Source organism: Hypanus sabinus, chromosome 16, assembly GCF_030144855.1.
Source record: "Hypanus sabinus isolate sHypSab1 chromosome 16, sHypSab1.hap1, whole genome shotgun sequence".
Lineage (NCBI taxonomy): Eukaryota > Metazoa > Chordata > Chondrichthyes > Myliobatiformes > Dasyatidae > Hypanus > Hypanus sabinus.
This window is the reverse complement of record NC_082721.1, coordinates 49892712-49906645: the sequence shown is the minus strand read 5'-3', so window position 1 is coordinate 49906645 and position 13934 is coordinate 49892712. Positions and strand designations below refer to the sequence as shown.

General features: G+C 42.0%; 1 protein-coding gene across 1 annotated transcript in view; it reads left to right on the top strand.

Moving 5' to 3' along the window:
- Nucleotides 1–3247: 3247 nt before the first annotated feature.
- LOC132406282 (calreticulin-like) overlaps nucleotides 3248–13934 on the top strand; it is a 32713-nt gene continuing 22026 nt past the window's right edge. The window contains exons 1-2 of the mRNA XM_059991708.1: nucleotides 3248–3449; nucleotides 10962–11063. Coding sequence (XP_059847691.1) covers nucleotides 3359–3449; nucleotides 10962–11063 — 193 coding nt within the window. The 5' untranslated portion in view covers nucleotides 3248–3358. The remainder of the gene's footprint in view (nucleotides 3450–10961; nucleotides 11064–13934) is intronic.

Below are 13934 nucleotides of genomic sequence, written 5' to 3'. Positions count from 1 at the left end.
TTATTTTCTTATTCTCTTACCTCAACAGTTTTTTTAAAATCTTAGAACCTGTTTAAATTTTCTCAGTTCTGCTAAAAGGTCACCAATTAGAAATTTAGTATCAAACACAAAAATCTGCCTTTCTCACCAACAGGTCCACGTCAACCAAGATTCTTACACAGATAATAGAACACAATGTTGTGCTGACCATGTAACCTACTCTAGCAACTGTCTAGAATCTCTCTGTTGCATAGCTCTCATTTTTCTAAGCTCAATGTACCTATCTAAGAGGCTTTTAAAAGACCCTGTTGTATCTGCTTCCACCATCACCACCGGCAGTGCATTCCATGCACCCACCATTCTCTGTGTGATTCTTATCTAAGTTAATTCCATTTGCCTTCATTTGGCCCATTTCCCTCTAATCCTTTCCTATCCATGTACCTGTTTAAGCACCTTATAAATGCTGTTAGTGTTCCAACCTCAAATACTTTCTCCAGCAAGTTATTCCATGTTCTGACCACCATCTGGGTGAAAAGTTGGCCCTCAAGTTCCTATTAAATCCCTCTACTCTCACCTTAAATCTATGTCCTCTGCTTCTTGATTTCCCAGTCCTGGGAAAAAGGCTGTTCACATTTACTCTATCTATGTCTCTCAGTTGCAAACACTTCTATATGATCACCCCTCATTCTCCTATGTTGCATTGATGTCCAACCTCTTTCCATCTTCATTAATCTCCAGTGCACTCTTTCCAGTTCAATGACATAATTCCTATACCAACATGATCAAAATTGATCATAATATTCCAAATAGCTTCAAATATACCTTATACATCTGCAGTGTAACATCTCAACTTTGATAGTCAGTGCCCTGATTCACGAAGGCTAATATGCTGAAAGCCTCTTCACCATCCTGTCTACCTGTGACAGCAAATTCAGGAGACCAGGTACTTGTATTTCTAGGTTCCTCTGTTCTACAACACTCTCCAGGGTCTTACCATTCAATGTAAGTCCTACCCTCATTTGCCTTCCCAAAATGCAATACCTTGCACTGAATTAAACTGCACTTGCCATTCCAAAGCACACTTGCCCAGTTGAACAAGATCTACTTGTAAATCCTTTTGGTTTAAGATGGTGTTGGTAAAGCACAGTGATGACTTCTGGCAGCAAAAACAACCATTAATTACTTTATTCCTCAAACTCTTTCTTGAAAATGAACACTGCAATGATCCCCTTTTGGAATCGAGCTCTTGAACGGCCTGCAAAGCCTGGCATCTTTGCGGTGTGATCTGAAGTCTTAAGGGTGCAGGATGGTTGCAGTGTGGCATGTATGGGCCGAATTGAGGCAGCAGGGCCCAAGCCCAAGAGCAAGGAATAACCAGCTGTTTGGCCAGTTTAAGCTCTGGGCTAATTGGAAAGCTTAGGTGTGAGCTGGTAGGACAAAGGCTCTGAGTGCATATCAAAGTGGCAGGGCCTAGCCCCAAGAGGGTATCAAAGTGGCAGGGCCTAGGACTGAGAGTGAGGAATGACCTGAGGTTTGACCGATTTAAGTGCCAAGCCAGATTGGAAAGGTTGAGAATGGGCCAAATTGAGGTGGTGGGGCCCAAGCCTGAGCACATATTGAAGCAGCAGGACCCAGATCTGAGAGCAAGGAGCATACCAAAATTTAGCTGATTAAAGCGCAAGGTCAGGCTGTTGGGGTCAGAGGTGGTTCAGCTCACTGCTCAGCAAGTTTTACTCATCTCTGCACTAAATCGAGGCTGTGGCCTGCAACTAACAGACTCCTGGATCGGCTGTGATTGGCTTCTTGGCCGTGAGCTCATTTTTGTCAACTTCAGTTCTGGATGTTACTTGATTACTTTTATTGTTTGCACAATTTATGTTTTTTCTCTGTAGATTGGGTCTTTTTATTAATGTGTTCTATTGGGTTTCTTTGTTTTTGTGGCTGCCTTTAAGGAAATGAATCTCAAGGTTGGTTGTATATAGTATACATTGATAATAAATGTATTTTGAACTTAGATAACTATCTTCATCGTGAATGACCCCACAGTTAGTGTCACCTGCAAACTTGCTAACCATGTAAATGTACTTACATTCTCATCCAAATCAGTGATATAGATGACAAATAGCAATAGGCCCAACACTGACCCCTGGAGAACATGACTAGTCCTAGTCCTCCAGTCCAAAACCATCCTTCCACTATCACTCTCTGCTTCCTACCATCAAGCCAATTATGTATCCAATTAGCTAGCTCCCTTTGGATCAATTCAATGCAACTTTCCATAGCAGCCTACCATGCAGAACGTTATCAAAGGCCTTACTGAAGTCTATAATGGACTGCATCTAGTCCCCTGACCTTGTCAATTCTCTTGACTATTCCTTCAAAAAAAAACAATAACGTTTGTGAGGTATTTGAGTCTTTTGAAGCTGAGCTGACTACCTATAATCAACCAATGTCTTCCACTCAGAATCCCTTCTAGCAACTTATCTGCCACAGATATTTGGCATACTGGTCTATAGTTTCTAGCTTTTTCTCTGTAAAGGTACAAAATTAACCACGGTTGGTTATTCTGGCACTTCACCAGCCACTAAGAATAATGTATACATCTCAGTGAGAGCTCCTGAAATTTCTTCTCTAGCGTCCCACCGTGTTCTTGGATATACCGAATGGGTGACTATGACTAAACATAATGGCTTTGGAATTCTCAATATACTGTATCCCAAATAATAGTCACATGTAAACCCACTTATACGTGGTTCTGAGCAGATTTTCTTCCCTGAAAAACATAAGTAAAACTGGTGTTTTTATTTAAACCAATAATCTTGCAGTTTAATTTTCACTATTACAGATAAACTTTCTTTTTAACTATCAGATTTAATGCCTTGCGATGGCGGGATTAGTCTCTGTGCTAGACTAAATCCATGTTACCCAACAGTTATTAATTTAAGCAGTCTATATTTGTCCGTAATACATACTCTGTCCAAACTTTAAGTGTAAGCGGTGAATAACGCTACTATTAACACCGGGTCGAGCCATACTTCAAAGTGCAGTAAATCTTTGGATTTCAATTCTGCCATCATGATAAATACCCTCTTGCAATATTTAAAAATTTAGGGATCTATTTAGTTGATGATGTTATCGAGTTAATGATCGCACTGTTACATACCGCGCATGAGTGTCGAACTGAGATAGCGCGGTGAAAAGGGGATCAGGGTAGTACAGGATCAGCCCGGAACTGGAAGACAAAGACGTGTTTGGAGCTGATTTGCTGGCAATTGCCGACTGCGGCCAATGGCTTGGAGCGGTGTCCTCACTGAAGAATCGTCGCTACTGCTGCTTTGCCTGGTCCAGCACCATCCCAAACATCCCTGGCCTGGTGCAAATGGAAACGCTGCTGCCGATCTTGTTGCTGTGCTCGGTGGCCGGTGTCGCTCACCCTGCCGTGTATTTCATTGAAAAGTTTGCGGACGGAGGTGAGTTTGATAAAGACGTATAACTTCGTAGGGTTGCAAAGTTGTCTAACCAGCGAGTTTGCTAACTAACTAGGACTAATTAATTACTAACTAACTGCTGTTTTCAAAAGCTAACTTCGCTGCTTCTTAACTATTAGAAATTACTCTTCATTGGAATCCACGAATGAACTCTGCCATGTGTTTGAACTCCTAGCCCAGTTGTAAGTACTGTAGATAGGGTTTGCTGTTCCGCGGACGGGAAAATTACACGGTCATTACTTTTTGTGGCGTTTGATTTTCTTTCTAAATTGGGTGGATTCCTGAATCTCATTGTACAGTGACACTATTTGCTGATTTTCTGGTTAGTTTAACCCTGCCGGGTGTTTCTGTTTCATGAACAGAAAACGCTAAGATTTCCCCCTCCCCCAAGTTGTCAGTGAAGCGAATGAAGCAAGTGTGACTGGTTTGAGCTTGGCAGGTTTTGTACTACTAAAAGGCACAGTACAACACATCTGTGGACTGTTCTGGTGTGATGAATGTGGCTTTGCACATTGCATTAATTATTTTCTACATTTGAAGGGCTTGGATTCTACCCAGCCAAAAGAAAATAATCACACGTGTTCCATTTTAGTAAACTCGGAATAGGTTATAGTGTTGTTTGGCAGATTAAGTGCCTTTGAATCACAATCATTTGTGGACAACATATTGTTGTGGATCAAATCAAATCAGGTCCAAGGGACACAAAATCATAAATTAATTTAGCTGAGTAAAACCATTTGGTCAATCTCAATCCATTCATAAAAAGTCTTCCCCTCCCTCTAACAACTACATCACAGCCATGACAAGGGTTTCCAGGCAACCGGCTGTAGAGTCACTCAGAATATTCTGAGGACTAATAAGTATGACAGGAACACAGTAAAACATCCCAAGGTGTTTTACAGGAGCATATCAAACATAATATGACACCTAATTGGTAAAGCACAGCTAACAAAGTTGGTCAAAGACATAGATGAGGAGTAGCCACTGAAGCTCACAGCTTCTACCAGTAAAGGCACTGTAAGGCATAGGAGCAGAACTAGGCCATTTGGTCCATCAAGTCTGATCCACTATTCAATCATAGTTCTTTATTACTCCATCTCAAACCCATTGTCCTGTTTTCTTACTGTAACCTTTGATGCCCTTATTAATCAAGTACTTATCAATGTCTTCTTTAAATATACTGAATGATTTGGCTTCCATAGCTGTCTGTGGCAATGAATTTCACCATCCTCTGGCCATAGAAAATCCTCCTCATCTGTTCTAAAGAACATTCTTTTATTCCAAGGCTGTGCCCACAGTGCTTACTCACTACTGGAAACATCCTCTTCACATTGTCTCTATTCAGGCCTTTAACTATTTGGTAGGTCTCAATGAGATCCTCTTGCACCCTCACCTTCAAAACTACAGTGAGTATTGGTCCAGAGTCATTAACATCCCTCCTATGTTAAACCTTTCTAAGATTATTCTTGTGAACCACTTCTGTTCAACGTCAGCTATCCTTCCTTAGATAGGGGACCTAAAATCACTGACAACACTCCAAACATGATCTTACTAATACCTTATAAGATCTCAGCATTACATTGTTACTTTTATATGCCCGTCCTCTTGACTGCTAATATTACATTTGTTTTCTTTACAATGGACTCAACCTGGAAGTTAATCTTTAGGGAACCCACATTAAAGATTAGCTTTATTTTTCACTTGCGTCAAAACATACAGTGAAATGTGTTATTTGTGTCAATGACCAACAGAGTCTAGGGACAGCCTGTAAGTGTTGCCATGCTTCCAGTGCCAACATTGTGTACCCATAACTTACTGACCCTAACCCATACATCTTTGGAAAGTGGGAAGGAACTGAAGCACCCAGAGGAAACTCACACAGAACATACAGTACAAACTCATAACAGATAGTGGCTTCAGGGTCCTTTTGCAACTCTGATTTCTGAATTATCTCCATATTTAAATAGTGTACACCTCCTTTCATTCTATCTAAGTGTATGAACATACGCTTAACTATACTGCATTCCAATTGTCACTTCTTTGCCCATTCTCCTAACTTGTCCAAGTTTTTCTGCAGACTCACAGCATCTCCAATTTGGCATCATCCATAAACTTGGCCAGGAAGCCATCAATTCTGTCATCCAGATAATTAACATATTACATGAAAAGTAGTGGCCCTAACATTGACGCGCACAGTGCACGGCAAGGACGTACACCATCATGGACTTCATGCAGTAGTATAGCTAACGCTGCCACCCTGCTCCCGGATGAGATAAATGTTTTTTTACGCTCAATTTGAGATTGATAGGACTGAACAGACGAGGAGAGCCATTGACAGGACCTGCACCTTGGTCATCTCCGAGGCTGAGGTACAGAGAACATTCCAACGTGTCAACAGCCGCAAGGCAGCAGGGCCAGACGGCATCCTAGGTTGGGTCCTCAAAGTGTATGCTAAACAGCTGGCTGGTGTGTTTATGGGCATTTTTAATCTCTCCCTCTCCCAGCGTGTAGTGCCGTCCTGTTTCAAATTGTCTATCATTGTCCCTGTACCTAAGAAAACCAAGGCCGCATGCCTGAACGGTTGGCGCCCTGTCGCACTCACCTCAAATATAAGGAAATACTTTGAGAGGCTGGTTAAAGACTACATCTGCAGCATGCTATCACCCACACTGGACCCCTTACAATTCACCTGCCGACGGAACCAGTCTACCGATAACACCATAGCCACAGCACTACACACCGTCCTCACTCACCTGGAGAAGAGGGATGCATACGTTAGAATGCTGTTCCTGGACTACAGTTCAGCATTCAACACCATATTTCCCTCCAAACTTGACAGGGAGCTCGGAGAACTCAGCCTGCACCTCAACTTGTGCTGGTGGACCCTAGACTTCCTATTGGTTCACCGACAGATGAGCTTCCTCACCTCTGCTCCTCTCTCCCGCAACACAGGTGCTCCCCAGGATTGTGCTCCGCGTCCCCTCCTCTACACTCACAGCTGTGCTGCCACCAGCTGATCAAATTCACAGGTGACACGACTTTGATCAGCCTTATTTCTAGCGATAATGAGAGCCTACAGGGGAGAGGTTGACACCCTGTCACAGTGGTGCCAGGATAACAACCTCTCCCTCAATGTCCAAAAACAAAAGAACTGATTGTGGATTACAGGAGGAACAGAGGCAGGCTCGACCACATTCCTACTGGACCAAATCAATGGGTCTGCAGTTGGGAGGTTGAGTAGTTTCAAGTTCCTCGGTACACACATCACCGATGATCTCACCTGGACTGTACACACCGGCTTTGTGGCAAAAAAACCACAACAGCATCTCTTCCACCTCAGGTGACTGAAGAAGTTGGCGTAGACCCCCAAATCCTCAAGACCTTCTACAGGGGCACCATTGAGAGCATCCTGACTGGCTGTATCACCGCCTGGTACAGGAGCTGCATCAACCTTGATCACTGGGCACTGCAGAGAGCGGTGCATATCTGTGGATGTGAACTTCCCTCCATTGAGGCATTTATAGCAGAAAGAAAGCCTGGAAGATCATCGGGGACACCAGTCACCCCAACCATAAATAGTTTCATCTGCTTCTGTCTGGCAATGCAACCGCAGCATTAAAGCCAGGATCAACAGCCTATGGGACAGCTTCTATCTACAAGCCATTAGACTTAAATTCACATGTCTGTACATTGCAACTGAGTCATAACACAAAGATTTTTACTCCTTTATGTTGTGGGATAGATGTAGGGTTTAAATAAATTCTAAATTGACCCTTCAGAACACCACTAGTCATGGGGAGCCAACCAGAAATAGCCCCATTTATTCCCTCTCTTTGCTATCTGTCAGTTCGCCATGCTAATACCATTCCTGTAATACCATGTGCTCCTATCTCATTTAGTAGCCTCGTCCTGCACCTTGTCAAAGGGCTTCCAAAATCAAAGTAATCAACATCCACTGGCTCTTTCATCATTCTGCTTGATACTTCCTCAAAGAATTCCAACAGATTTGTTAGGCAAGATCTGCCCTCAAAGAAAGCCATGTTGACTTTAACCTATTTTATCATGTACTTCCAATTATCCCAAAGCCTCATCCTTAATAATATACTCTTAAATATTACAAACCACTGTCAAGCTAATCAAACTATAGTTTGCTGGGTTTATTTTTGCCTCCCTCCCTTCTTAAAGAGTGGAGTGACATTTGTGATTTTCCTGTGGAACCATTTCTGGCTCCAATTATTCTTGAAAGATCACTACTAATACCTCCATGATCTCTACACTACCTCATTCAGAACCCTGGAGTGTAGTCTATCCAGTCCAGGTGACTTGTCCACTTTCAGAACTTCCAGCTTCTTAAGCAGCTTAGTAACAGAGTACATTCACCTCTGCCCTCTTACCCTTTCGAATTTCTGGCAAGTTGCAGGCGTCTTCCACAAATAAAGACTGACACAAAATACTTACCCAGTTCACCTGGCATTTCTTTGTTCCCCATTGCTATTTTTCCAGTGTCATTTTCCAGCAGCCCAATGTTCACTCTTGCTTCTCTTTTACTCTATATACCAGGAAATAGAACTTTTTGTGTCCTCTTTTATTATTGGTTACCCTACCTTCATATTTAACCTTCTTTCCCTTTAATGTTTTTTTCAGTTGCGTTCCATTAGCTTTTAAAAGTTTCCCAATCCTCTAGATCATAATTTATTGTTGACTGTTTTCACTAATCCCTCATATGTATTCACTCGTCTACACAGTTTGCCATATGCCTTTATTTCTTGGGAGTCCAAAATCAATGGAAAATACAATATAGAACATAAAATATTGGACAGTATAGTAACCATATAGGCCCTTCAGCCCATGATGTTGTACAGACCTTTTAACCTACTTTATTGACCAATTTAATGGTTTGAACTTAACCAAGTAAACATGGTGCTACTGTGCACTGGTCATACTGGGCTGAGACCTCTAACGAGATTGCTAACAGGGCTGTTCAGTCACTGCCCACCACTGTGAGCACTAGTGTCATGATTGCACAAAGTTCAAAAAACGACATTTGTTTTTTTAATCACCATCTCTTGTGGAACTCCATGTGACTTCTCATGGAATCCTCAGGTTCCGTGAAGACCCAGTTGAGAAACCCTGAACTAAGCCTTCCCTCCCATATATCCCTCCAATTTTTCTTTCATCTGTTTGCTTATTTAAAAGCCTCTTAAGTCTCTCTAATGTATCCACTTCCACCACCACCCTGGCAGTACATTCCATGCATTTGCCACTCTGTGTGTGTGTAAAAAAAAAACAACAAACAAACAAACTACCTCTGACATCCGCTACACTTTCCAACAATCACTTTAAAGTTTGCCATCTTGTATTAGGCTTTTCTGTCCTGGGGGAAAAGGCACAAGGTGTCCACTCTATCTATGCCTCTTATTAACTTTACAATTTTATCAAGGCATCTCTTATCCTCCTTTGCTTCAAAGAGAAGAGCCCTTGTTTGCTCAACCTCTCCTCATAAGACATGTTCTTTAATGCAGACAGCATCCTGGGAAATCTCCTCTGCACCCTCTCTAAAGCTTCCACATGCTTCCTACAATGAGGCAAGCAGAACTGAACACAATACTCCACGAGGTCCAGTTTTGTAAAGCTGCAACTTTACCTCATGCCTCTTGAACTCAAATCCCTGGCTAATGAAGGCCAGCACACTATCTGCCTTGTTAACCTTAAATAGATTAAAGATATATCTAAACGAGAGATAGAAGTTTAGGAAGGAATTTCAGGTGTTAGAGCAAAGGTTGCAGAAAGCCTATCAATTGGTGATGGACAATTATTTCTAAGCAAGAAGTAAAAACCAATTGAGTGCAGAGAGCCTCCAAGGATAATGGGATTAGAAAAAATTAATGCAGGTGGAGGAGAGGAAAGATACTAATTTTGATGAATGTTTTATGCAGATCTGGGTATCTGGATGGGCTCTATTATCAGGCTTGGCTGAGAGAAAATGAATCCTAGTCATAAGTAAACTCTGATGGAGCTTCGGTAAATATTGTGTAAGGATAGGATAAGACTTGGTATCTGCACCATGTAGCCATATAGCATAATGAACCTAAACTTGTATATGGAATATGATCTGATTCCAACTGCTGTCTTCATATCGTCAAATTAAGATTTAAACTTTCAGCAAAAGGGAAGAGAATATTTATAAACTTTGTATACTGGGTAAAACAAAAAATAAATCTTGCTAGTAGGAAATGTAATGCCCTGGTTCAGGTGGTTCATTTTTTTTCTCTCTCTGGTATGGTGTACTGTTCTGTGAAAGCTGCTTATTTGGGTTATTGTTGAAGATAAGAGATAGGAGAATTGTATCCCATCCAATTAGGATGGCCGGATTTAGGGGAGGTTTCTCTAGTGAGGTTGGGCTTTGGGTTTTTGTTGGTGGAGAAGAGAGAAGATGCCAGAGTGAAGAGATCATAGGAGTCGACCTAGAGTGGGGCTGTGATTCAATGAAGCCTGGGGAGATCAAAGGAGGAACAGCGAAGGGGGACCGTGAGCTCTAACTTGTGCACATTAGGCTGTTTCATTCAACCGGGCCCTTTTTATTTTTTCCATAACTAACCCTTTAGTCAAATTAGGAATTATAAAGCTAAATCTTTTAATTGTATGTGGTGTGCTGTCTGTTATTTTGTGGTATTACTTGTAACAGGATAATGAGGTACACAGCATCCACACAAACGGGGGATCTGAAGGGCTTGCACTTCAATCTCCCGTATTTGGTGGGGCTGCAGATTGTCTTCCCTAGACTTACTCTGCCGACGGCACCAGAGTGTTACAGAAACTTTCCCCTGAAATTACTGTCTGTCATTTTCAGTACCTACTGATGTAAAATGTCCCATGATTCTCCTGGGAAGAACAATGTCCTAAATAATAAACATCCTCAACTTTTCAATTAAAAGTTGATTCAATTCAGTTATGACTTTCTGATCATTATCTCACTGCTGTTTGTTGGACCATGTTGAGTGCAAAATGCTACAATATTTCCTGGATTACAATTGTGACTGAAGGGGATAACTGCACTCATTTAAGGAATCTGTTATCTTGTTATTTCATGCTCATCATTTATTGCTATTTATTTATTTGCTTTTGGACAGTTTGTTTACAGTTTAGAGTTCCTGATGTTTACAGTTTATAGATCCTGTTTAAAGTTACTGTTCTATAGATTTGCTGAATATGCCCACAGAAGAATCTCAGGGCTGTATGTGGTGACATGTACAGTATGTACTCTGACAACAAATTTTACCTTGAACTTTGAATTTTGACAGTTCTTTATAAAATGTAGAGCTTTTTAGGATGCCCTAGTGGTGCCAAATCAGCTTAAGTCTTGCTTTCTAACATTAGCCACATTGGTTAGCATATTTGAATAAAAAAGACTGAACTGAATTTATCAGATCAATGGAAATTGTCAGTGTAGTAATAAACATTATTGATTATTTTTAACCTTATGTCTAACTTCAGATGCCTGGGAGAGCCGATGGATTGAATCCAAACATAAATTAGACTATGGTAAATTCAAATTGACAGCTGGAAAATTTTTTGGGGATCCAGAAGAAAACAAAGGTGAGTTATTGTAAACATGTTAGATGAGAGAGATACAGGCCAACTGACTCTCAAGCCTCTCTATATTAACAAAAATCTTAGTCGATCTGTTCATGATCTAAGCTCACTTTCTGGCCTATAAGATGGCGCTGGCGAGACATGGCAACATTTTGCAGGCAGCAAACAAAACTACTAACTATTGTAATAATTATACTTTTTCTGGATTAATATAATTGCACTTTTGAACTGTCTGTACAACCTGCAGTATCCTGAAGGATTCAGTAAACTGGACTGTCACGGCAGCCATTGCTGTAGCAGACCTGATTGAATCTTTGGGTTGGATTGAAGTGGTGGTCCCGCACCCAAGAGTGGTAAAAGAACCAATTTAAGTGTCGATCCAGATTATAAAGATCCAGGCATTGAGTTCGAGATCAAAGGATGAACTGGTATTCAGCTCGCTACTCTGAGAGGCATTATTTTCTTCAGTGCTCTTCCTGGCTTCGAGGCTCCTGGGCTGGCTGCAGTGCGGAACTGGCTTCATGGCTATGGACTCATTCTCAAAGACTCTGTGCTTCAAGTTCTGTGTGTTATTTAGAAACCTACAGCACAATACAGGCCCTTCGGCCCACAAAACTGTGCTGAACATGTCCTTACCTTAGAAATTGCCTAGGGTTACCCATGGCCCTCTGTTTTCCTATCTGCCTCCACCACCATCGCCAGCAGCCCATTCTGCGCATTCACCACTCCCTGTGTTTAAAAAGAAAACAACTTACCCCTGACATCTCCTCTGTACCTACTTCCAAGCAGTTTAAAAATATGCCCTCTTGTGCTAGCCATTTCAGTCCTGGGAAAAAGCCTCTGACTATCCACATGATCAATGTCCCTCATCATCTTATACACCTCTATCAGGTCACCTCTCATCCTCTGTCGCTCCAAGGAGAAAAGGCTGAGTTCACTCAACCTATTCTCATAAGGCATGCTCCCCAATCCAGGCAACATCCTTGTAAATCTCCTCTTCACCCTTTCTATGGTTTCCACAACCTTCCTATAGTGAGGCGACCAGAACTGAGCACAGTACTCGAAATGTGGTGTGACCAGGGACCTATGTAGCTGCAACATTACCTCTCGGCTCTTAAACTCAATCCTATGGTTGATGAAGACCAGTGTACCATATGCCTTCTTAACCACAGAGTCAACCTGCGCAGCAGCATTGAGTGTCCTATGTACTCAGACCCCAAGATCCCTCTGATCCTCCACACTGCCAAGAGTCTTACTATTAATACTATATTCTGTCATCATATTTGACCTACCAAAATGGACCACTTCACATTTAACTGGGTTGAACTCCATCTGCCACTTCTCAACCTAGTTTTGCATCCTATCAATGTCCCGCTGTAACCTCTGACAGCCCTCCACACTATCCACAACACCCTCAACCTTTGTGTCATCAGCAAATTTACTAACCCATCCCTCCACTTCCTCATCCAGGTCATTTATAAAAATCACAAAGAATAGGGGTCCCAGAACAGATCCCTGAGGCACACCACTGGTCACCGACCTCCATGCAGAATATGACCCATCTACAACCACTCTTGCCTTCTGCAGGCAAGTCAGTTCTGGATCCACAGAGCAATGTCCCCTTGGATCCCATGCCTCCTTACTTTCTCAATAAGCCTTGCATGGGGTACCTTGTCAAATGCCTTGCTGAAATCCATATACACTACATCTACAGCTCTACCTTCATCAATGTGTTTAATCCCATCCTCAAAAATTTCAATCAGGCTCGTAAGGCACGACCTGCCTTTGACAAAGCCATGCTAACTATTCCTAATCATATTATGTCTCTCCGAATGTTCATAAATCCTGCCTCTCAAGGATCTTCTCCATCAATTTACCAACCACTGAGGTAAGACTCACTGGTCTATAATTTCCTGGTCTATCTCTACTCCCCTTCCTGAATAAGGGAACAACATCCACAACCCTCCGATCCTCCAGAAGCTCTCCCATCCCCATTGATGATGCAAAGATCATTGCCAGAGGCTCAGCAATCTCCTGCCTCACCTCCCACAGTAGCCTGGGGTACATCTCGTCCAGTCCTGGTGACTTATCCAACTTGATGCTTTTCAAAAGTTCCAGCACATCCTCTTTCTTAATATCTACATGCTCAAGCTTTTCAGTCCACTGTTAGTCATCCCTACAATCACCAAGGTCCTTTTCCATAGTGAATACTGAAGCAAAGTACTCATTAAGCGCCTCTACAATCTCCTCCGGTTCCATAAACACTTTTCCACTGTCACACTTGATTGGTGCTATTCTCTTATGTCTTATCCTCTTGCTCTTCACATACTTGTAGAATGCCTTGGGATTTTTCTTAATCCTGTCTGCCAAGGCCAAGGCCCCTTCTGGCTCTCCCAAGTTCTTTCTTAAGCTCCTTCCTGCTAGTCTTATAATCTTCTAGATCTCTGTCATTTCCTAGTTTTTTGAACCTTTTGTAAGCTCTTCTTTTCTTCTTGACTGGATTTACAACAGCCTTTGTACACCATGGTTCCTGTACCTTACCATCCTTTCCCTGTTTCACTGGAACATACCTACGCAGAACTCCACGCAAATATCCCCTGAACATTTGCCACATTTCTTCCATACATTTTTCTGAGAACATCTGTTTCCAATTTATGCTTCCAAGTTCCTGCCTGATAGCCCCATATTCCCCTTACTCCAATTAAACGCTTTCCTAACTTGTCTGTTCCTATCCCTCTCCAATTCCATGGTAAAGGAGATAGAATTATCATCACTGTCTCCAAAATGATCTCCCACTGAGAGATCTGATACCTGAGCAGGTTCATTTCCCAATACCAAATCAAGTACAGCCTCTCCTCTTCTAGGCTTATCTAC